This window comes from Magnolia sinica, chromosome 12 (genome assembly GCF_029962835.1).
Source record: "Magnolia sinica isolate HGM2019 chromosome 12, MsV1, whole genome shotgun sequence".
In the NCBI taxonomy this organism is placed as follows: domain Eukaryota; kingdom Viridiplantae; phylum Streptophyta; class Magnoliopsida; order Magnoliales; family Magnoliaceae; genus Magnolia; species Magnolia sinica.
Window position 1 is genome coordinate 23,902,821 of NC_080584.1, and position 23,548 is coordinate 23,926,368.

Below are 23,548 nucleotides of genomic sequence, written 5' to 3' on the forward strand. Positions count from 1 at the left end.
ATTGTTGTCCTACAGAAAAGTAATATCGCTACCCTCCTTGACATGGTAAAGCTGATTCATTATAAAATGTACTTTTTTTTTTTTTTTTTTGGACGTGTGTGCATGAAGAATGAATTGATGGTTTTAGATGTGTGGGGATGAAGAAAAAAATGGCTTTAGCAAGGATTCTAATCTACTTTCGAAATGAGAAGCTTCATATAAACTCAAAACATGTGCCGGATTGGAATAGATACTGCTCATTCTCGGCTCCAAAATGTTGATGGTCGCGGCTAAAATCTTTCACTCTGAGACCGTAGCTCGTGCATTGCAACAGATACTTCATCTCCTTCCATCTTCTCCATTTTGTCTGAACCTGAAGATAATAACGATCATCAATCACTACAAAAAAAGAAGAAGAGCTTGCATGGTAATCACAAATTCATCCACAACTCAAGAGGTTTGCCGTATCTGCATGCACATCTACAGATGGCCACACTTGTCAAGCGGGCACATGTGCAGAAGATCAGAGCAGTGTTTCAGGTGGGCTCCAACACATTGATGACTTGGTCCAAAGATAGGTCCCTCAACTCATCAAGCAAAAATTTATGAAAACAATGGATACATATCCTTAAATACAAATTAGAAAGCAAATTGCTGAATGTTTTTTTCTATGGCCCACCTGACAAGTGGACAGGTCTGATCCTTTTCTCTTCAGGTCATCCTCATTGCAGAACACTTCAGACCACGGTGTGCCATAACGGCCGTTACGTAAAGGTAACGGTGGCAACTGTTACACATTACCAGGTCGTAATGGCCACAACTACTGTTATGGAAAAAAAATTACCCGTAACAGCCATTACAGCCACCATAACGGCCTGTTATGCCCTCCTGTAAAGGTTGTAACGGCCTTGTAATGGACCGTTAGTTATGGAGCAAATACAGATTTTTCAGTTTTTTTTTTTCAATAATTAAAAAAAAAAGATTGTAGCAACTGTTATGGGGGCCATAACGGCCATTACAGCCTGTGTCATGAAGGTAATGATGGTAGCTGTTAGGCCACCATTACCGTTACAGAATACCTTGCTTCAGACCTAATGCACCAAACATGCTAAGGTGGTACATGCAGGCATGTGTAGAGGCGCATGTTTGGACCAGAAACTCTTGAGGGTATGGAGATGCTAACACAACTCAGATCCTCAAGTGGATAGCATTTTTTACAGAATGTATTTGTAAAAAATGTCCTTATTTCAGACTATCATCTTGCCTATTAAAAAATATTAAAAAAAATCCCAACAGAATATGAGAATTTCCACCAATCCATCTGTCTGTAAAATCGGTGGCTTTGACTGGGCAATGGTCCACAGCAGTATATTTCTCGCAGTAATCAAGAGACTACAAAATAAGCTCAACAACCTTGACAGCATGGAAAATATTATACATGGGCTAGTTTACAGAGAGGCATAGGAGCTTACTGGACTCAGTTGTCCTTAAAATTTCTTGAATAAGTTGAAGAAAGTCTCAACTGAGTGGTCTGCAAGAAATCGAATGGTGTTGCTGATCCCAAAAATCTTCTGCTTGAAGTCGGAGAATCAGATGGTAATGGTTCATACGCTGTGTTTCTGTTATTTGACTGTGACATAGGCAGCAAAGCAACATCCTTGTCAATGGACTTCATCTGTGGCTCAACATTGCCCAGAGACACGATGGGGCCACCCAAACGTTCCGCCTGCTGAAGTTTGTTGATGGCGCTTGATCTGTATGTATAACGGAAGTACTTGAGAGAAAGGACTGGCCCCATCCCTGCAGCAACTATGAGCTGAAATAGGGATACAGTTTCATCAGTATTGTGATGCACAACTAAATTCAAGAGCGTAAAAACAAGGTTAGTGCTGAGTCAATTTCCATGAGAGAATGAAGAGGTGCTCGTGGCAGACAAATGCAAGATCCAGGCCATTCTTCAGGTGGAGCCCACCTAGAACAGGCCTGGCCTGAAAATCAGACTGGCTCAGTCATCAATGGACAGTTAAGGCATGTTGGTACATGGAAGCCATGTGGAAATGGAAACTGTTTTTCACTGACAAGACAATTGGGCTATTTGGAAACCTAGATTCCACACAATTACTCCTATCCACAGTCAAAATTCTCCAGCACAAGAAATGAGGTGACTATTATCTAATGAATTTGAGGATTCCACTTGCTATCCAAACTATGGTGTACCGTAATGGCCATTATGGGGCCATAAAGGCTGTTACCTAAAGGTAACAGTGGCAACCATTACACATTACGGGGTCATAAAGCCTGTAACAGCCATTATGGAAAAAAATGACCCGTAATGGCCGTTACAACCATAAAGGCCGTAACGGTCTATTACAGGCTGATAAAAAAATTTCAGGTTTTTTTTTTTTTTTCAAAAAATAAAATAAAAATGAGACCATAACAGCCGTTACAGCCTATATCGTAAAGGTAACAGTGGTGACCATTACAACCACCGTTTCCGTTACGTAATACCTTGATCCAAACAACTGTCTGATTTTTGGAATCCTATTTTCTATAGTAACCGTGTTCCATTGGGTAATTATGATGTTATCTACAGGATCCATGCCACATATCCAATCACACCCTAGGAAGACAATCCATGCAGCAAATTGCCTCTACAATCTCTCATACAAATCACTGCAGCATTCTCTAACCATAGAGAAAGATAAGTATGCCAAATTACTCACAAACATCGATATCCAATAAGACGGCTGTCTACAAAGACGGAACATTATCGTGTACATTCCAGCCGATGGCAAGGCACTAACGATGCAGTTGATGACATAAAAGGCAGCCAAATTCCCCCATATTGCAAGGTGTTGCAGTATTGTGAAGGAACTGCACATGGGATGAAAATCAAGTTAGGCAGTAAAAGTTAGTTCTTTCTGCAAAATTTATTTCATCATATGATATAAACGAGCAGAACCATGGATGCTTACTTTGTCTCCATAGCCACAACAAAAGCTTGCAACCAAATACATCCAGAGAGGGCAACCATTGAAAGCTCTTCATTTTCATTTTTCTCGTCAGCATACACATTGATGCTGATTAGGAATACAATGAGAGCCTGCAAATGATGTTATTCTCAATAAGACTAACTCAGCACTTGAAAAAGAAGAATGGCTACATCATCATTGGTCAATCAATACATGGTTCAAAATACTGATTTTGGAATATGACTCGTCCAGAAACAGTAACTAGTATGCCTTGCCCCAACAACTCCTGACTCGGTATCATCTTAGAGTGTAACGTGCCTGTGAGACTTGTTTCATTCTACACCCACACCGAATCAACTCAGGTAAGTCAACCTGGTATCAGTTGATGTTAGAAGGATGCAACCATCTAGATTCCTGTTGCAGAAAATCTAAAGATTATTTCAGAGTCCAAGTGCAGGAATGTATAAAATATCTCAATCAAAGTTGACAAGGCATGCTTGACGTTCATTTTCTATTTTACAGCCGATGTTGTCAAAAGCGATCGCATAAGCGATTATGTGATAGCATGATTGCATAATGCTGTGCACATGACATATGCCATGTGTACAGTATGCGATCGCATAGTGTCCAACAGTCAGAAATCTGACCATTAGACTTTATTTTTATTTTTTTTTGAAATCCGGATTTTTTCCCTATAAAAAAAGCCTCCCCATCGGCATTATACTTTCCCCAAAACTCTCAAGTACTCTCTCTCTCATTTTAAAGCATTCTAAAGCCTAAAGCCATAACACTCTCTTTCATAATCTCTCTCTTTGAAGTCTAGAAGCAAAGAAGCAAGAAGCAATCATCAATCTCTCATTCTAATCTCTTTTATTCTCTTATTCACACGCACTGTCTCTAATCTATTATCTATCTATATCTCTCATTCTCTCGTCTTCCTTTACTTTCTTTCTCTCAATCTCATTCTCTCAAGTCTTATCTCATCTATCTTCTTGCTTTCACTTTCTTTATTTCAAATTCTCTCTCTCATTCTCATTCCCTAATCTAATCTCAATCTCTCTTTCATTAGTAATCTATTTCTAGGCTCTAAGTTCTAACTTCCACTTAACATCCATTGTATTTTTTTCCCATTTCAATAGTCAAGACTCAAGAGTTACCCAACATTATTTTGTATTATTGACAATTGTATTCATTTGTAAATAGTAATTGTATAATTGTATTGTTTAGCGTATCATTCTTTTTCATTTCTTTTATCAAGATTCAAGACATTAAACATTCAAGTTCAAGAAAGGTTCAAGTTCAATCACAAGTGCAACCACAATGTGAGGAACAACATGATTGTCATGACCCGGATGTGCAAACCATGATGGGTGTAAAAGTTGAGGCTCCTAGTTTTGATAGTCAATTGAATCCAAAGGCATTCCTTGACTGGATGGGACCACTATTTTGATTGGTATGATATGTCCGATACCCGTCGGGTGAGATTTGCCAAGATGAAGCTGGTGGACTAGGCCAAACTTTTTGGACCAACATAGAGCGTAAGATTGAGATGAGTGGAGAACCCCCAGTTACACACTGGGTTGAGATGAAATAAGTGCTTAAGGAAAAGTATCTCTCTCTCTCTCTCTCTCTCTCTCTCTCTCTCTCTCTCTCACGGCCATAGGCTCCTAGACCAGTGTTAGGCCTCGTGTCAGGGTTCCATGATCGTGTCTGATTACATTGCCAAGTTTGAGGAATATATGATGCGATGTGACATTAAGAAGGACCCGATGATAATGCTGTCCAAATTTAGGACGGGCCTAAGATTAGAGATCCGGCAAGAACTCTATTCTCGTGACATTGGCATCTTGGAGCACATGTATCAAGTGGTGCAAGACATCGAATACTATCTCAAAACACCGGTTGGGAGGCATTTTGACTCTCGAGATTCAAGTGTTAAGACTTATCCTTAAGGGACCAAGTTTAACGTGGGAAGTCAATTGAAGCCACAAGTTGGTTCTCAATCCAACCCTAGAGATGTTAACGGAAAGGGGATAATAGGTGCTAACTGTAGGGGAGGTGAGCCAACACGATGCTTCGATTGCCATAGATTTGGTCACTTTGTGCATCAGTGTCCCTCGAAAGAAAGGAACAAGGCCCTAGTGATTGGCGAAGGTGAGAAAGAGGGAGACGAACATGGCAATTTTGAAGAAGTCTATCGGCCCAATATCACTGGTGCTAGTAACGAGGAAGTAGAGGAAGAAAAAACCACACCACTTATGGTAGTCAGATGCGCCTTGACCAATGTTAAAGAGACTGATGATTGCGTCAGACTATGATTTTTTACACCTATGCAAAATATGGAGAGAGGAAAAGTGATTATTTATAGTGGTAGTTGTACAAATATGGTCTCTGTAACAACCCTAAATTTTGGTACATTATAAAAAAAACTAAATTAAATATTTAAAGATTTTATTTTTAAATAAAAAAATAAAAATAAGTCAATAGTTGAGTTGGTAGTGAAATTCTTAATTGAGAGAGGTTTAGGGATTGATTCTTGAAGTAGTAATAATAATTTTTTTTATCAAATATCATAAAAAAATTCAAATTCAGGATAAGGGAGAATGTGCTCATCCTATGAGAATTTTCTTTAAAAAGGGATACAGAAGGTTTCTGCATTAAAAAAAAAAAAAAGGAGATAGGAAGCCCTAAAGTAAAAGGAAGAGAAAATTCTAAGAAGGCTCGATCAGGTAAGTTCTAATCGTTAGATCTTTTTAACTTTTTATTATGTTGTTAATTTCTTCTTGATCTATACAATGGATGGCGTGGATCATCCACACAATCATTGTATAGGTGTGGAGAGTCAATTTTAATAAAGTGATGTTTTTATGATTCGGTCTAATTAGTAATATTTTAGGAATAAATTAAATGGATGGAATCTGATTGTGCTAAGATAGATCTGAATGGATCATATGATCCCTAAGGCCAAAATATACAAGGGCCATAATATTTAGATCAATCTAACAATCAAATAGGCCACATTAGTTAGACCTAGAAGTGTTTGATAAAGGAAACTTAGATATTTTGCACAAGTGTTGCTATCACTTGGCGTAGAAGGTCGAGATGGGCCATTGGCGAATGTGTGGTTAAATCCACACCACTCCTCAAATGCATAGAGGCAAAACATGACAAGACCTCAAGAATCTGAATGATCTGACCATCCGATGGACCACCCCGATCAAGTAATTATCATTCAATTTTATAATCTTAAAAAGGAGAAAAAAATAGAATAGAAATTTTAATTATTTGATTATTTTGGATCTGGCCACCTAGGATGTTAATTAGAGGTGAGCCCCACCATGTAATAAAAAATATATGAATAATAATGTTGCTAATATAACTGATAGAATTTTTGAATTCAAACCAACCTAATTATCCTATAGATTCTACACTACCAGACTCAGGTGAGTAACCCAACTTGTCTTATAATTCATTAAAATTAAAATAAATCATTGTGATTGTTTGATTGATTTACTGGTTTGAATATTTTGATATGATAATTGTACGATAAATTTATATGTGAATATTTTAATCGAGACAACTATGCCAAATATGAAAAATATGCATTTACATATCATCCCTCATTCATTGCATTGCATAATGCATGGTCGATCCTAGGGGCCCTCCCTGGAAGAAATGTCGATCCTGGTAGAGCGTTACCAGATGCGGACTATGCCCAAGCCTATTGAAAGGTGGAAGCCTAGCCAACGGGTGGATGCGGGTTGACGACTTCCAACCCAAGCAGATGGACGATCACCCCATCTGATGCATTCATACCCCATTTTACATCATTGTACATGTATTTTTGTATTATTTTAATTGATATGATTATGAACCATGCTGGGTTATATCACTAAGCCTGGCCAGCTTATATTTTTTATTGATGGAAAAACCGTACAGATGTGAATGAGGGTGGGCCGGTGGCTCAAAAATAGGAATATGTGGTCAAGCCAGAAAGGACTTAAGGGACACGTGACCCTACTTGACAAAAGAAGAAGTTGCTGCCTTAGACTAGTCATGATATTTTTACTTTAATTATATTTAATTTTCTTAGATTGTAAATTAATTCTTTCAAGTTGTTGGACATGTTTATTTCATTTCATAAGATCCCAATTGAGAGGGTCCTTAGTTATGTTTATGATTAATTATTGGAATAAATGATCGTTTCTTATTTTTGAGATGTTGTTGAGTATGAATGGAATGTAAATCTACGGTAGAGCTAGTAGGTAAATGAATAATTGTATAATTGAATGAAATTAGTACACTCAGTGTACGTGTCATGGGCCGAAACTCGGGTCTGAGGGTGCACACTCTGTACTCGAATTTCGGGGCATGACAGTCTCCACTAGCACCTTATCCTATTTAGGTTTGAAACCCGAATCACACCCTTAACCCTTTAGAGTTTCATGGGTTGATGCATCTTCCATGTCCGTCACCTAGCGATGTCTTGTGCCTGTTCATTTCGGATCCTATTCAAATTTGCTGTGGTGAGACGTTTTGCCCATGGATGTTGGACACATAATTTTGGGGTGGCTTTGGTTATTTGACCACGATGTGACGATATATGGCCGCTCGAATGTGTGTTCCTTCATGCATCAGGGCGAGAAGATCAATTTAGTTCCCCTCCCACTAAAAAGCAATGTGGAGAAGAAAGCTGAGGGGAAATCAAGTAACCCGAGGGATATGAGGAAATTCCAACGCTAATGAGTTCGAGAGAGAGACTAAGGTGGATTTGATGGTGTATGTCTTAGTGGTTAGGGAAGTTACACCTGAGGTTAGTGTAGAGGGACCCCCTGAGGTGATTCCAATTCTGGATGAGTTTCACGATGTATTCCTAGAGGACTTACAAGATGAGCTTCCACTCATGATGGACATCCAACATGCCATTGATCTTTTCCTTGGGGCGACTCTACCAAACCTTCCTCATTATCGAATGAACCCTACGGAGCATGCAGAGTTGATCATTCAAGAGAGCTTGAGTCTGTGTGTCGTGCCAGCGCTCCTTACATTGAAGAAAGACACGTGGTGCATGTGTATGGACAGTAGAGTCATCGATAAGATCATGGTCAAGTACCGGTCTTCCATACCACGTCTTGACGATATGCTAGACATGATGGCGGGAGCCACCATCTTTTCGAAGATCGATCTTAAGAGAGGGTATCACCAGATATGTATACGTTCAGGAGATGAATAGAAGACTTTCTTCAAGATGAACGATGGGCTATACAAGTGGCTAGTCATGCCCTTTGGCTTGACTAATGCCCCAAGCACATTTATGAGAGTGATGACCCAGGTGCTGAGACCCTTTATGAGTAAGTTCCCTATGGTGTATTTCAATGACATTCTTATCCATAACATATCAAAGGAACAACATCTCCACCATTTGAGGCAAGTTTGCTAGGTCCTTAGAACTGAAAAGCTTTATGCCAACCTTAAGAAATGCACATTTATGTTAAAGAGTGTTATTTTCTTAAGGTTCATAGTATCATCTTAGGGCATGAGAGCCCCGAGAAGGTCAGGGCATAATTAAATGGCCTGAACCGCGCAATATTCACAAGGTGCAAAGCTTTCACAGCTTAATAACTTTTATAGGCGATTCATTAGAGGGTTTAGTTCCATCATGACTCCCATTACCGATTGCATAAATAAATGAGAGTTAGCATGGATTAAAGTTCCCTCTAGAGCATTTGAGATAAATGGCAAGATCAGCGAAGCTCCCGTCATGCGCTTTCCAGACTTTTCTAAAAGTCTTTGAAGTTGCGTGTGATGCATTTGGGGTAAGTATAGGTGGAGTGTTGAGTCAAGAATGGCACCCCATTGCTTATTTTAGTGAGAAGTTGAATGAGACAAAGCAACTATATTCTACATATAACGAGAAGTTCTACGCGGCCGTTTAATCCTTGTGCCATTGGCATCATTATTTATTACCATAAAATTGTCTTGTTTTCTGACCATGAGGCCTTACGTTACCTCAATTCTCAGAAGAAACTGAACCCTAGGCATGCTAAATGGGCTTGATTTCTTCAAGAATATTCTTTCGTTCTCAAGCATAAGGTCGGGGTTGAGAACAAACTTGTCGATACCCATAGTCGTCATGTGGCGCTACTCCAGAGTATGAGTGTGGAAGTGACTAGGTTTGAGTGGCTGAGAGAAGAGTATCTTATATGCCCAGACTTTGGTGAGTTGTACGCGTCATTACGAGATGGTCAATCGAGCGACGGCCACAAGTTTGTCGTCACCGATGATTTCCTATTTAAAGGTGACAAACTTTGTATTCCCCGTACTTCCATTCGTGATTTCCTAGTTTGGGAACTTCATGTATGAAGGGTAGCTGGTCATTTGGAGAGAGGCAATATCATTGCCCTTGTGGAGGATCAATTTTATTAGCCAAGTCTTAAGCGAGATGTAGCCAAGATAGTCGGGTAGTGCCGGACTTGTCAATTGGCAAAGCAGATAAAGAAAAATACAGGATTGTATACACTTTTGCCAGTGCTACATGCTCCACGGCAAGAAACCAGTATGAATTTCATGTTGGGCTTACCTAAGACTATTAAGAAACATGATTCCATCTTTGTGGTTGTGGACCATTTTTTTCAAAATGGCCCATTTCATTCCGTACTCGAAAACATCAGATGCCTCCAATGTGGCAAAACTTTTCTTTGGGGAGGTAGTGCATTTACATGGTATACCTAAGACTATAATGTTTGATTGCGATGTATGCTTTATAAGCTATTTTTGGAAGACACTACGGTGCATGATGGGGACAAGCTTCAATTTTCATTTGCCTATCACCCTCAAACAGATGGTCAGACTGAGGTCGTCAAAAAATGTCTTGGAAATCTGCTTAGATGCCTTGTGGGAGATCACGTCAGAACTTGGGATACTGTTTTGCTTATAGCCGAGTGAGTGTATAATAATTCAATTAATAGGTCCATAGGCATGAGTCCATTTGAGGTTGTGTATGGCTACAAACCTAGAAAACCCGTAGATCTCATACCTATGTCTGTGTCCCATAGGCCATCAGAGTCAGCATATGAGTTTGCACGTCACATACATGAGTTGCATAGTGAGAGTAGGAAGCGGAAGTAATAAAAAATATAAAGCACTTAGTTGATTCTAATAGCAGATTTCAGGAATTCAAAGTAGGAAATTATGTTATGGTTTGTATGAGGCCTGAACGGTTTCTACAGGGAGCTGTTAAGAAATTGCAAGCACGTAGTGCAAGACCATACAAAATACTGTAGAACTAGGTCTTAATGCGTATGTAGTAGACCTTCCACCTACCATGGGAATTAGCTCTACTTGTAATGTGGAAGATCTAGTATGATACAAGGGTCTTGCTACTTCTCCTTCTGACCCTTTTTCTGACCTTCCCACAAACCATGACCCAGTCCTTAACTTATGGCCTCAACCTGACCCATTGATTGAATTATTATACGCTCACTCGGCTATAATAATAGGTCCATAGACTGAAGTGTATAATTATACGCTCACCCAGTAGAACTTGGGATACTGTTTTGCTTATAGCCGAGTGAGCGTATAAATATTCAATTAATAGGTCCATAGGCTGTACTCCTAGCCTTTGCCACCCTTACCCTCCTTGCCCGCTTGAAGCGAATCAGTTGAAGATATACTGGATGCACAAGCAGTTTCCATTCGCCATGGGGATTTCGGAAATTCCTCATCAAGTGGAAGAACATGTTGGTTTCAGATAGCAAGTGGATTATAGAGGCAAAGCTGCAGACTTTGGATCCTGACATCCTTGAGTGTTATAGTAGGTTTGGTCCGCCAGAGGCGAACTCTTCTTAGGTGACAGGAGTTGATGAGGACATCACATCGTGTATGCCTTTGCACACATATCAGAGGAGGCGGGCCCCAGTCTCTCTGTGGCTAGGCAAGTATCCGTGTTGAAGACCCCATAGTGCATGTACCAAGCATTTGGAAGACCCCACACTGAGAAGATGCATGTGAGTTACTTTAGGGAGTGATTTGGGCTGTTAGATTTGATGGACGTGACAGTCAAATTGTTGGATTGCATGGATTACATTATCTGGCCCTTGATCGTGGACCATTTTTCATCATAGGACATGTTTAGGATTGTTTTAGGATTTAGTTTCAAGGTTGATTTATGCTTTTGGACACTTTATGAGAGGTTTTATATGCTTTTATTAGAATAAGGTTATTTTTGGTTAAATATAAAGAGCTTGATGTAGGACACATGATTTAATGCTAGCATGCAATGTGGAGATTATAAAAGAGTCCATAAAGTAATTCAATTAAAAAAAGATGCTAACCCACCAAGTAATTAATAGTAAGCAATAAGAAATAAAATTTGATTTAATTTAAATCATATGCCCGCATGCTAAGAAATCACATAAATCAATTAAAACTAGGCCCGATGGAAGGACTTCCAATTTAGCATAGGCACGTTCCACACTCAAGGGACAGATTTGTAGGTTTTATGATTAGGGTTATGAAGGAGAAAATCTGAAATTTAGAAAATTAGGGTTCATGGGAATTGGAGATTGTGGAATTAGGATTTTTATAAATTGGGAAAAGTAGGAAATTTGGGATCTAGGGTTTAGGGTAGGGTTATGGATGGGGAATTAGGGGTTTTGATGGGGGAAGCAAAGGGAAATCAAAGGATTGAGCAGTTGTCCATATGGTCAGCTTAAAGGGCTTGTACGTGTGGGTCGTTGGCTAGGTTTTTGGGTCCTCAATGGTTAATTTCAGTTGGGGTTGAAGTTGGATGATGAAAAGTCGAAAAAAAAAAGATGATTTTGATGGTTTTGGATAAGAAAGGAAGAAGAGAGATGAAGTTTTTGGAAAAATACCTCTTTTGGATAGAAAGGAAGAGAGAAGTAAGATGATAAATGGAAGTGTTACGCCTCCGTTGAATGGGGAATGGAATCACACCACACCCAAGCTTCAAATCACATGGAGTATTCTTCAAATCACATGAAAAAGAGAAAATACAATTTTTATTTATTTATTTTGTTATTTATTTAAAATAATGGCATTAGGGCATCACACACCCGTCTTTATTTATTTATTTATTTATAGTCTTAGAAAAGACCTTTTACAAAAAGATGCTCTCAAATAAGAATTTCAACATAAAGATGCTTAATAAATTAAAAGTTATTCTTAACTCCCTAATCTCAACACAAATATAAGGTATACCAAAAATAACAAGCATGTAAATAATCTAGACAACTAAACTATTTTGTGGCCCATGAGGGTCCACAATCAAGATGTCCAATGATGATGATTCAAAGGTCCGATCATCGTGTCCACACAATCCAACCGTCCGATGTGTCCATCAAGCTCCTATATGCAGCCCACGTGCATCTTCCTAGTGTGAAGTTTTCGAGGTTCAGTCCTCTGGTGTGATGCTTGGATGTCCTTATCAATTCCCTTCGATTCAAGAGATTTTGCCTCTGAAGAAATAAAGTTGCAGTAATGCTTGAGAAGATTCAGGTCTTATCGCTAAAATTTTGCCTCTGTCATCCACGTACTGTCTGACTTTGGTCTACCCTTCCACTTGATAAGGTACTCCTGACAACTGTCATGTCGTGTGGAAACCGTTTCTTCATCTAAGAATCATCTATCTCCTCTCTTCTTGTAAGTATGGATGATATGGATGGTAAAGGTTGAGAAGAGGGGTCAGGTAATGGCCATGGGTTATGGGACAGGTCAGGGCATCATCATCAAAGTTCATGTGACGGATAGGGGAAGGTCCATGAAACGGTATAAGATCTTCCACATTAAATGTGAAACTAATACCCATGTTAAGTGGAAGATCTATCAAGAAAGTATTCGAACCCAATATTTTCAAGATTTTATATGGTCCAATGATACGACCTTGTAGTTTTATTTTTATTTTTATTTTTATGGTTCCATGTGGAAACCTTTTTGGACGTATTTTAATCATGACAACATCACCCATAACAAACTCTTTAAACCTATGGTGTGAGTTAGTAATTATTTTGTATGTTTCACTACTTATATTGATTCTTTTTCTAATCTTCGCATGCAAGTCATGCATATGTCGTGTAGATGCATGTGCAGACCATGAAGGCCTAGGGAATATTGATATGGGTATGCAATCTATAGGGGTCTTAGGATCATCTACTTGTCTTCCCAGATCCACTTCCTCCCTGGGATTCATTTGATCGCGACTAAGGTTTGGTAGAGTCAACGGGTGAATGTCTTGCACGGGTGTAAGCTCAACCAGTATGTCCTTTGGAATAACAACACTAGACTCCTCCAATACTGGACTCACCTCAGGTGATAATTCTAAACTACCCTCGAATGTAACCTCAGGTGGCATCTCCATAATAACCTTATGTGATACCTCACTTGCCACATGGGCATACATCATCAAATCAGTTTTAGTCTCTCTTTCAGACTCTTTGGTATTAACTATAGGAAAAGACTCAAGTTAGAGTTTCGTCACATCTTTAGGACCACGCTTCTTGACGTCCTTTTCTGTATCCAAAACTGTAATTCCCCTCCAGTGAAAACCTAAATAACCAATCCCTTTACCCAATTTACCCAATTAAACTCTAATTTCAAGTTTTTCCCAAATTCCCTGAACCCTAGCCTCACCTACACCCAAATTTAGCAAACCCTAGGTAGAATTAGACCTTCCCCTTTACAATAGACCTAACCCTATGCTATTTGGATGTCTTAACATCCATTAGATCCTAGTTTTCCATGTTTAATGATCATATAGGATGATGCTTGACAATTTAGGCCTAAACTATGAATGGTTTTCTTTTAGAATCTTGATATTTGTGATGATGTTAGCATGATTGTGATTTTTATTAATTAATTAAATTTTGATGATTGATCTCACACATTATTTGATTTCATGCATCGGTCTTGCATCAATGTCCCAATGTTACTCTAGAGATCTGTAAGAAAATCATCGAGTACATGGATAAGCATGCTCGAAAAAGACATGATACAGTGGTTATTTAAGAAGAATTTATGGAGAGAGAAGCTTATGAGGACATTAATGTTGTAGATTTGGATGCTTCTACGCCACCTACATCCATGAGGCGATCTAGACCGGCAGCCAAAAGAACCTGTGAGCATGGGCTTATGAATAGGTGGTGTAGACAACATCTAGAAGATGTGGTTGACCAAAGAAGTAAGGGCAAATGACTCACCCAAATCACTTTGGAAAACCATTATAAGCAAAAGGATAGAAAAACCACAAGTCAGTATATTACAAAGTGGTTGTATCAAGTTGGTGTAGCTTTCAACACAGTAAGGATGAAGAGTTCGACTTGACTTGAAACCCCCTTCCTATTATAAAGTGAGGGAGAGTTGTCTTAAAAAGGAAGTTCAATTTACTACAAACAATACAAAGAAAGTTGAAAAATCTATGATTGTACGTTAATGGCCGATGGATGGACCGATAGATTCGGTCGGACATTAATAAACTTCTTGTTAATTGTCCAACTGGGACAATGTTTTTAAAGTTTGTGGATGCATCGGCTCATACCCACACGGTCGATTATTTATTCAAGTTGCTAGTGTAGTTGAAGAGGTAAGAGAGGAATATGTTGTCCAAGTTATTACGGACAACACAACTAGTTATGTAGCCGCAGATCGCCTTCTTATAGAGAAGAAGTGACATTTATTTTGGACTCTATGCACGACACATTATATTGATCTAATGTCGGAAGATGTAGGTAGGTTGTATGATATCTAAGGTAATTGCCAAGGCAAGGAGAATCACAGTCTTTATATATAAGCATGCCTTTCTTCTCCATTACATGAGAAGCAACCTTGGTTGTAATTTGCTTCATCCTACCATGACCCGATTTGCAACAACTTTCTTAACACTACAAACGTTACATTTAATGAAAGCTAAACTTAGAACATTTGTAGTGTCGATTGATTGGAGTAATGAGCCTTGGTTAAAGAAGATTGAAGAACAGTTAGTACAACAAGCCATTCTTTCCCAATCGTTTGCAATCAAGTGATAAAGTCCTTAAAATCATCGAAACCCTTAGTAATTGTGTTGCGATTGGTGGACGGTGATGAAAAGCCACCCATGAGCTATATCTGTGATGTGATGGAGAGGACCAAAAATAAAATTATGGAACACTTCAACTATAAAACACATGATTACCAGCCCATCCTAGATATTATAGATGCTAGATGGGGCAACCAAATATCATCCCCATTGTATTCATCTGCCTACATCCTTAATCCTGCAGCATTCTTTGTGTCTGTCGATCGGACTGTGGCATCGACGATGCATGTGGTCGGATTTCTTAATGTTTTGGAAAGAATGATTTTAGATAAACAAGAACAAGAAAGAATTTCTCAATAGTTGGACTTCTACCTAAAGAGTTTAAGGATTTTCTCAAGAGATTTTTATTGGGTATAGAAGTATGAAATTGCCAAGTATGTACTTTTACGAAATTACAACTTATAATATAAGAAATTTAAGGGAGTAAGTATCTAACTTAAACTTATTTGCACAACTGACTAGTGGTCAATGTATGGAGTTGACCTAACCAGGAGGGATCCGGCATTATAGAAGCTGGCCATGAGAAATCTTGGCTTTATGTGTTCTACGAGCGGTTGTGTGTGTAACTGAAGTAAATTCGAGTCGATAAGTTAACGACTTAAGTTTTATAATTCGCTTTTAGTTTCAGGCTATCAACTCAATGTTAAATTGCTAATTCACTTTTAATGAAAATGTTTAAATGTTATGAAGTGTTGCATGAAAAAAAAAAAAAAATTACCTCGAACAAAGGAAACTCAATGACCTGGTCTTCATCTAGTATAACCAGAAGTTATGGGAAAGATTCTAGGCTAGGCAAGAAAAGCCTAGATTCTATAATCCTATCACCCAAGATGATTTGGAGGCAGATAGTAAGTGGCTTGTACAGATACAAGATCTAGTTTTTGCTAGCGAGACCCTTACATGGGCCCAAGTTGAAGATGCTGCTTATGGACTGACACCTGGTAAAGGTTCTTAGAGGCAGAGACAAGGGGCAAGCAGCAACACAAGGGCTAGTAGCAATCAAGGACAATAAGATGATATTGAGATTGAAGAAATACAATAAGAAGATGCTCAACCATTAGACGTGGATGAGTAACTTGTGCGGACAAATGATGAAGAAACATAAGAAGATGAAGTATTCGTTGAAGAAAGAGACCACTCCAACGATGACGACGACGATGATGGTGGTGGTGATGTGCCACAATGGGAGAGGGATCAATGTATATAGTACTTTGTAGATTTTGTACACTAGTAATGAAAATTTGTAATTTCTAAGTTGTAACTTGTTAGTGTAATTTGTAAGTAATATATTATGCATATACTATAGTAGTCTTCACTGAAAGTCTGAAACTCCACTAAGATTTCATTTATCAATAAAATTATTAAATTTTTATTAATAAATTGTTGACTCATTGTTAATTTTTAGTTTTTCACATCTTAGTTAATGGTTATTAACTTATTATAGCTTAGGTAGTACATAAATCAGATTGAAATAGATAAAAAAGAACCAAAGTGGCATAGTTACAGTCTTCTTATTGGAAAAAATTTCAGAAAAATTTTCACATTTCCCCTTTTTATTTTTTATTTTATTTAAAATAATAATAATGTGCGATCGCTTATGCAATTGTCCAATCGCCTAAGCGATCACACATGATTAATCGCTTATAATCGCATAAGCAATTTGACGACATTGTTTACAGCTCACTTCTACTAGTGAGAATTGAGAACTAAAATTTGGATAACCTTGAGTGCAGTCCTAGAGCAACTCATGCAAGGACAGGCTGAAGAGGGGAGTTGTAGCATCTTTGTGCAAGACCTAGGCAATTCATCAGGTGACAAAATGCCCTATTCCAAACATCAGGGGATCTGCTCATCAGATGGGCCACACATGTATGAGAAAAATGGATGTTTAGAAAAAAATATGACTGGAAGTTTATATTCAACAGACACGTACTAGGGCAGTCAACGAGTTGGGTTTTACCTGAGCTACCTGGATTTGAGTCCTGCCAGGTCTGAGTCTAGTTCTTGACGACCTAGACCCGGATGCAATCGGGTTTGGGTCTTTGGATCTAGGTTTCGAGCTGGGTTCAAGACAAAAAAGATCCTTTAAATGGTTGGGCCCACCCGACAGATGGGTTAGAATGCACACACATGTGCCACTTTTTACATGCACATGGTGTGTAAGTAGGCTCCCTTACATGTACACAGTGTTCAAATTGTCGGCGAAAAATCGATAATATCGACGATATTATCGGTGTCGCCAAGCCGGCGATACCGAAACCCCCTAGTTTCGTTTCTCTTCCAATTGTCGGCGATTTTTCGGCGATAAATAAAATTATCGACGATAAATAAAGTTATCGGCGATAAATTCGCTGTAGCTAACCCACCGAAAATTTCGGGAGTGCGTAAATATGAAAAAAATTTAAAAAAAAATGAAGAAGATGAAAAATCATTCCGATCCATGTAAGAGGATATTTTCGATACCTTTAAAAGAGGATTCAAAATTTGGAGGTAGCACACCAGTCGATCGATCGTCGAAATCCGTGCATTGTTCTTCCGTATGTAAAAAAAACTTCGATTTTTCCTTTTTTTTCTTCAAATAAATGAAAGATTTCAAAGAAGCGACAATTTCGGCAAAGAATCTTTCATAGATGGGTGGATATTTCCTAAATTTTGGAGAGAATTTGAGAAATTTCAGGGATTTGAAGGATTCGAGGGCTTCAGAAGATTTTCCCGAAAATGGTTTCCCGCATCCGAAGCTCCCTTTCACGGGATGACCACACGTGAGACATGAAGTGCTCACTGCTCTATGGGCCCACTATGATGTAATGTGTTTCATTTACGCCGTCCATTTATTTTGAAAGATCATTTTAGGTCATGAGCCGTTAAATGAGTCAGATCCACATTTCAGGTGGACCACATCAAAGGAAACAGCGGTGATTGAACGCTTACCTTTAAAAACTTTTTAAGGCCCACTGTAACGGTTATTTGCCATCCAACCATTTGATTAAGTCACACAGATTTGGATGAAGGGAAAACACAAATATCAGCTTGATCGAAACTTTTGTAGCTCCCGATGAGTTTTTAATGGTGGCCATTCAATAACCACTGTTTCCTGCCATGTGGTCCACCTTAAATTTGGATCTAACTCATTTTTTGTCTGATGCCTTAAAATGATCTGCCAAAATGAATGGACGGTAAAGATACACAACTGTTGATAAGGCCCTATGATGTTTATTTGACATACAACATGTTAAGAAGGTACACAACTGTTGATAAGATCACGTGATATTTATTTGACATCCAAAACGTGTTGATAAGGTATACAACTATGGATAAGGTCACGTGATCCTTGGGCCCATCATAATGTTTCTGTGATGTTTATTTGACATCCAACGTGTTGATAAGGTCACGTGACCATAGATGAAGGGAAAAAAATAAATCTCAGCTTGATTCAAATTTTTTGTAGCCCATTAACGGACAATCGCCACTTTTTCCTTAAGGTAGGGTCTAATTGAAAATTGGATCTACTTCATTTTTTGCGGTCATGCCCTAAAATAATCTTAAAAATTGGATGGACAGCATGGATATAGAAGACATACATCAAGGTAGTCCCCACACTAAGGGTTACACCGTCTCATGTGAGTTTGCACCTAATCTTCATTAGAGTGTGTGACTTGGGTGTGACCCCAGAACCAGTGGCGTGGGTGCCTATAGGGCCCACTTGTTAAGGCGTGATTTAAAAAAATTAAGAAGATATAAATTACAGGTCTTCCACACTACAGGAAATAGTGGTTGAATGCCTACCATTAAAATTTTCCTAAGGTCCACAGTAATATTTTTTGACCATCTAAGCTATTGATAAGGTCAAACAGACCTAAACAGACCTGAATGAAAAGAATAAAAAAAAAAAAAAAAACACACACACACACACATACAAATATTAGCTCGATCCAAAACTAATGTGGCCCACAAAAGGTTTTTAATGGTCATTAACCAATGTTTCCAAAATTTGTATCTACTTTATTTTTTAGTCCACACCCTAAAATAAGCCGGCAAAATAGATGAACGTCGTGGATATACAATGCATACATTGAGGTGGGTCCTATGATCAAGATTTAGACGATGACTACAAGCCACCTCATCACTCCATGTAAGGATGAGGGATGGCAAAAAAGGTATGCTTTGTTAGTTCATTTAATTTTACATATCTTAATTATTGTACTATAGTTGCATTTGTATTATATAAATTTATTTTGGTTACTATTTGAGTGATTTTTGTGACAACGCATGCCTTTTAGCCCCCATTAAATGGAACTTCTAATTTAATGCATTCTTTTTGCAATTTTTTCATTCTTGAATATGTAAATATGTGTATTTAGGCATGTCCTGAAGTTTCACTGAAAAATTCCACCATTTTCTCTATGTTTCTCCCATTTTCCCTGCATTTCCAGTTATCGGCGATATTATCAGCGATAACAATATTATATCTTTATCTCCGGCCAGCGAAACTTGTAGCGATACCAACAACTCGAACACTGCATGTACATGGCTAAGAAACCTCATTTCTATTGCTAGAATAATCAATGTGTGTGCATGTACCCCCCCCCCCCCAACACCCACACACACACACATTGATTATTCTAGCAATAGATATTCGAGTTGGGTCCATCAGGCACTACCCATTGACAGCCTTACATGTGACCCATCTCATGAGTAGAAGGGCAAGATCTTGGGGTCAGGAGATGTTTATAATGCTACCTACACAATGAGAATTGCCTAAGCATTTCTCTAAGAAATGATTTTACCTTAGGCTAGCTTGGATTAGAGATAACAAGTACGATGACAAGCATGAGATGAAATATGTTTTAATTAAAAAAGAAACTGCACTCACATGGAATAAAGACCGCCCGAACCATCCAGCAAATGTGCTTGGATTCAAAAGCCTGGTTTCAGGAGTGACTATTAGCTTAGTTCAAAACACAATGGCAGTCCTAGGGACCTGATATAGCAAGTTATCTAGTACCATAGTTCAACAACTGCCATACTTCTGATTAAAAGAAAAGAATAGGCAGAAGATAAGTTTATAAAACTTTCCTGACCTTCCGGCTTGGCAATAAAATAGGATTTGTGGGTGTTCCATAACAGTTCTTTCACTAAGATCTTTGTCAAGGACGCTCACTAGAACAGGGATACTTGTGTAGAAAACGTTATAAGCCATCAGACTGACGGAGTTGAACAGGCTTGATCCAGAGACACCTGAAATAAAAGAGAAACTAAATACATTCCAATATCAGCACCAGAGCAATGAGTAACCACAAAAAGCCGTGGAGAATGAAAAAGAAAAAAAAATCTTCGGAACACGATATTTGCAAGAAACTAAGTCATCCTGCAAAGGTAACGCCAATACAGAAGTCGGAATACAGGAAAAAGCAGGCAAATTGTGGGGTTGGTTAATGCAATGGGAACTTACAGGATCTGTATAAAGCATATCAATAGCGACTTATAGAAGGAATACTGGGACAGGAATGCTGTACGGTTGTATGAATACCGCCCATGAACAAGTATCAATCTCTTCAAAAATCTAAACTCTGCAGAACCATGTAAAACAATTTTACATATTAAGGAAGTCACAACCTTTGTCAAGGTCAATATTGTTAAAATCTTTAGAAAAGTGAGTGAAAATGTTTGGAAGAGCCCATTATATACATTTATAGATCCTCAATGGGACACCAGCACATTAATTGAACTTTCGTATGCACCTATTGGGAAGACCAGATCTTTAAAAATCTTAGGGTCATGATTTGGTGAGGGGAGATGCATGCTTACAGCGTGTGTCAGAGATCAGAGCCATCCATTAGGTAGTGCTCACTGTAAACATGGCATGTAGCAAAAATCAGTATGATGCAGCCATCAAGTTTGACTAGCTTGTAAATAGCCTTTGTTGTTGGACTTTTTTTATTTAGCTGCCCATTTTTCTCATACAAGTTTGACCAGCCTGATCAGTGGACCAACATTATTTTTGGTCCAAGGCTTGCCCACGGTGTACCCAACCAGATGAATGGCCCAGATCTGCGACACATGTGCCGTACACACAAATCACTAACATGTATTCCACCCTTCACATAAGGGGCCACACACTAAGTCACGACCCAAAATCTTTTCTTCTTCTTCTTCTTCTTCTTCTTCTTCTTTTTTTGAAGGATAATGGAAAAATCTTAGCATAGAAAACTGGGTAACTAAATTTGAAAGATCCAGTAGAACATTTAAAGATCATCAATGGCACATCAATAACTGTCCAACTTTCTAGTGATCCTAATAAAAAAATACCATATTTATACATGACATGGATAGATAGATAGTGCTATTGTTCATTGGTGTAGCTAATGAATGAGAATCGCCAACCACAAGTAGTTATATCAAACCCTAGGACCAAATCATGCCCAAACATACCCAATCCAAGAATAAAGATGCTTCCACTTGAAAAGAAAGGAAAAACAACGTAATAACCAATGAATAATCGAAACTCTCACCAGTTTTGATGGCCTAGATCATAAGTCCCACTTGTGAAAACATGCACTTGCACAAACCCTAGCCCAAGGCTCATAGAGAAGAAAAAAAATGTCCCAAAGTTGTTGGACATTTTCTGTTTATTGAACTTTCAGTAAAGGAAAACAAAAGAGAAGCCCCGACATTAATCCGGGACTTCCATCAAGCATAAACTATAAGCTAGATGTTATAATCCCAACCCTACAATCTTAAAGAAAAATGATTAAAATATCCCATGTACTTAAGTGAGACATAAGAAAAACAAAAACAAATATCCCTATGTACTTAAGTGAGACATAAGAAAAACAAAAACAAACTAAAATTTGTCCAAAAATAAACCAAAATTCGTAACTCAAGGGAAATACCACCAAAAGACCCTTTTGTGGACCCAAAAGTGTACCATGGGTGTCACAATGCATGATTCATTGATAGGTATATGGATTTTGCTCATTATGGAAGATATTGGGGCCCATTTCCATGCTCTAATCTATCCCAAAACTCCTTAGCAAGTACATCAACTCAATCTATCAACATCAGGTAGTCCACGTTCTCATCACCCTCCCCGGGTTAAGGACTCGACCTTGAGTCTGATCTGTTGTCCACTGCCCTGTATAGTGTAAGATCAGCAACATTGAAAACATTAGAAGTGTTCACTCCAGGTTGTAGCTCAAAGTGATAGGTGTTGTCGTTAATCTACTTCTAGATCTTGCACGGGCCAATCTTTTTCAGCTTCAACTTGTTATAAGTGTCCGCCGCAAACCTTCTTTTCGTGTGTAGACCCATACTAGATCTCCCTCTTTGAAAACCACCTTCCGACATCATTTATCTACCGCAAACATTGCACGGGATAGAAGGCTGACATCCCCCGTGGTTGTAGGTTTCACCTGGAGCCTCTCTCATGGGTTTTTAATACTATTTTTCAGATTATTTTTCATGAAGGTGTATGTATGTTTCCAACCATCTGAATGGTCCACAGGTCGTACTGCCATGGTTAACCTAATAAAATGTGACACACGTCCATCCCTTGGACTACCATCGCACTATTCATTGACATGATAGGTTTTACCAGTTGTGAAAGAAACAAAATAATGATGAGAAACCTTTACCTCAATACATTGCTTAAACCAAGTAAGTTTATATAAAATTGAATGCGTCTCAATCTTCAATTAGAGCTTTTCTACTACCTCTTGACATTTCACAGCACGATCACCCCCACAAACTTTGTCATTCAATGTGCAGCTAGTGTAGAAGATATTAGTCTGTAACTAGTGGTGTACACAAGTTGATCCAACTCGAACTGGGCTCAACCCGGCCCAGCCCAGTCACTAGCCACACCCAGCCCGAACTCGGCCCGGCCCGGTCACCGGGCCAACATGTCCAGCCCGAACTCGGCCCGGTCAGCAATCGGGCGAGTTCGGGCCAATTTCGGGCCTGCTCCATCTACAAAGGGATGGACGGTGTTCTCACTTCTCTGTCTTAAATGATTAGGATAAGGATTTAGGATATATATAAACGGCTGAGTCGGGCCAGGTCGAGTCGGGTTTCGGACCAAGTCGGGCCGAACTGGGACATGTTTGAACTCGGCCCGAACTCAGTTTCGGGTTGAAGAAAATGGCCTGTCCCGGCCCGAACTCAGTTTCGGGTTGGGCCGAGTCGAGCTTTTTCGGGTCGAGTCAAGCAAGTTAATCGGGCTAGCCCGGTTCGTGTACAACCCTATCTATAACCAATCATCTTCCTTAGGTGACTTGGGTGCAAGAAGAGCCTTCTGGATCACCAGTGTCTCGGAAGCATCATCATATATTCCGTTTTCTCAATCATTAGTATCATACTTTGCATCATGCGTTCCCTCTGTGGTCTCACCCACATCGTCGATTGACTGTTCCTCCCTAACTACTTTGGAGCTACTGGCCAAATTGACTTGTTGCTACCTACATTCAGAGAAAATATGCCTAACTCGGTTGCATTTGTAGCATTGGATATT

General features: G+C 38.9%; 1 protein-coding gene across 17 annotated transcripts in view; it reads right to left on the reverse strand.

The window, feature by feature from the left end:
- Window positions 1-99: 99 nt before the first annotated feature.
- The window catches only part of LOC131221121 (phospholipid-transporting ATPase 2-like), a 123,217-nt gene continuing 99,768 nt past the window's right edge, over window positions 100-23,548 (reverse strand). For 10 of the 17 annotated variants that reach the window (XM_058216254.1, XM_058216249.1, XM_058216251.1 and 7 more), the window contains 6 exons: window positions 20,492-20,609; window positions 20,121-20,294; window positions 19,913-19,964; window positions 2,955-3,082; window positions 2,703-2,853; window positions 1,243-1,795 (listed from right to left, as the gene is read on the reverse strand). In XM_058216254.1, coding sequence (XP_058072237.1) covers window positions 1,457-1,795; window positions 2,703-2,853; window positions 2,955-3,082; window positions 19,913-19,964; window positions 20,121-20,294; window positions 20,492-20,609 — 962 coding nt within the window. In that variant the 3' untranslated portion in view covers window positions 1,243-1,456. Of the gene's footprint in view, window positions 353-1,242; window positions 1,796-2,702; window positions 2,854-2,954; window positions 3,083-16,761; window positions 16,885-19,912; window positions 19,965-20,120; window positions 20,295-20,491; window positions 20,610-23,548 lie in introns of those variants that run through there. The other 7 variants (XM_058216250.1, XM_058216255.1, XR_009159009.1 and 4 more) reach the window with 7 other exon arrangements.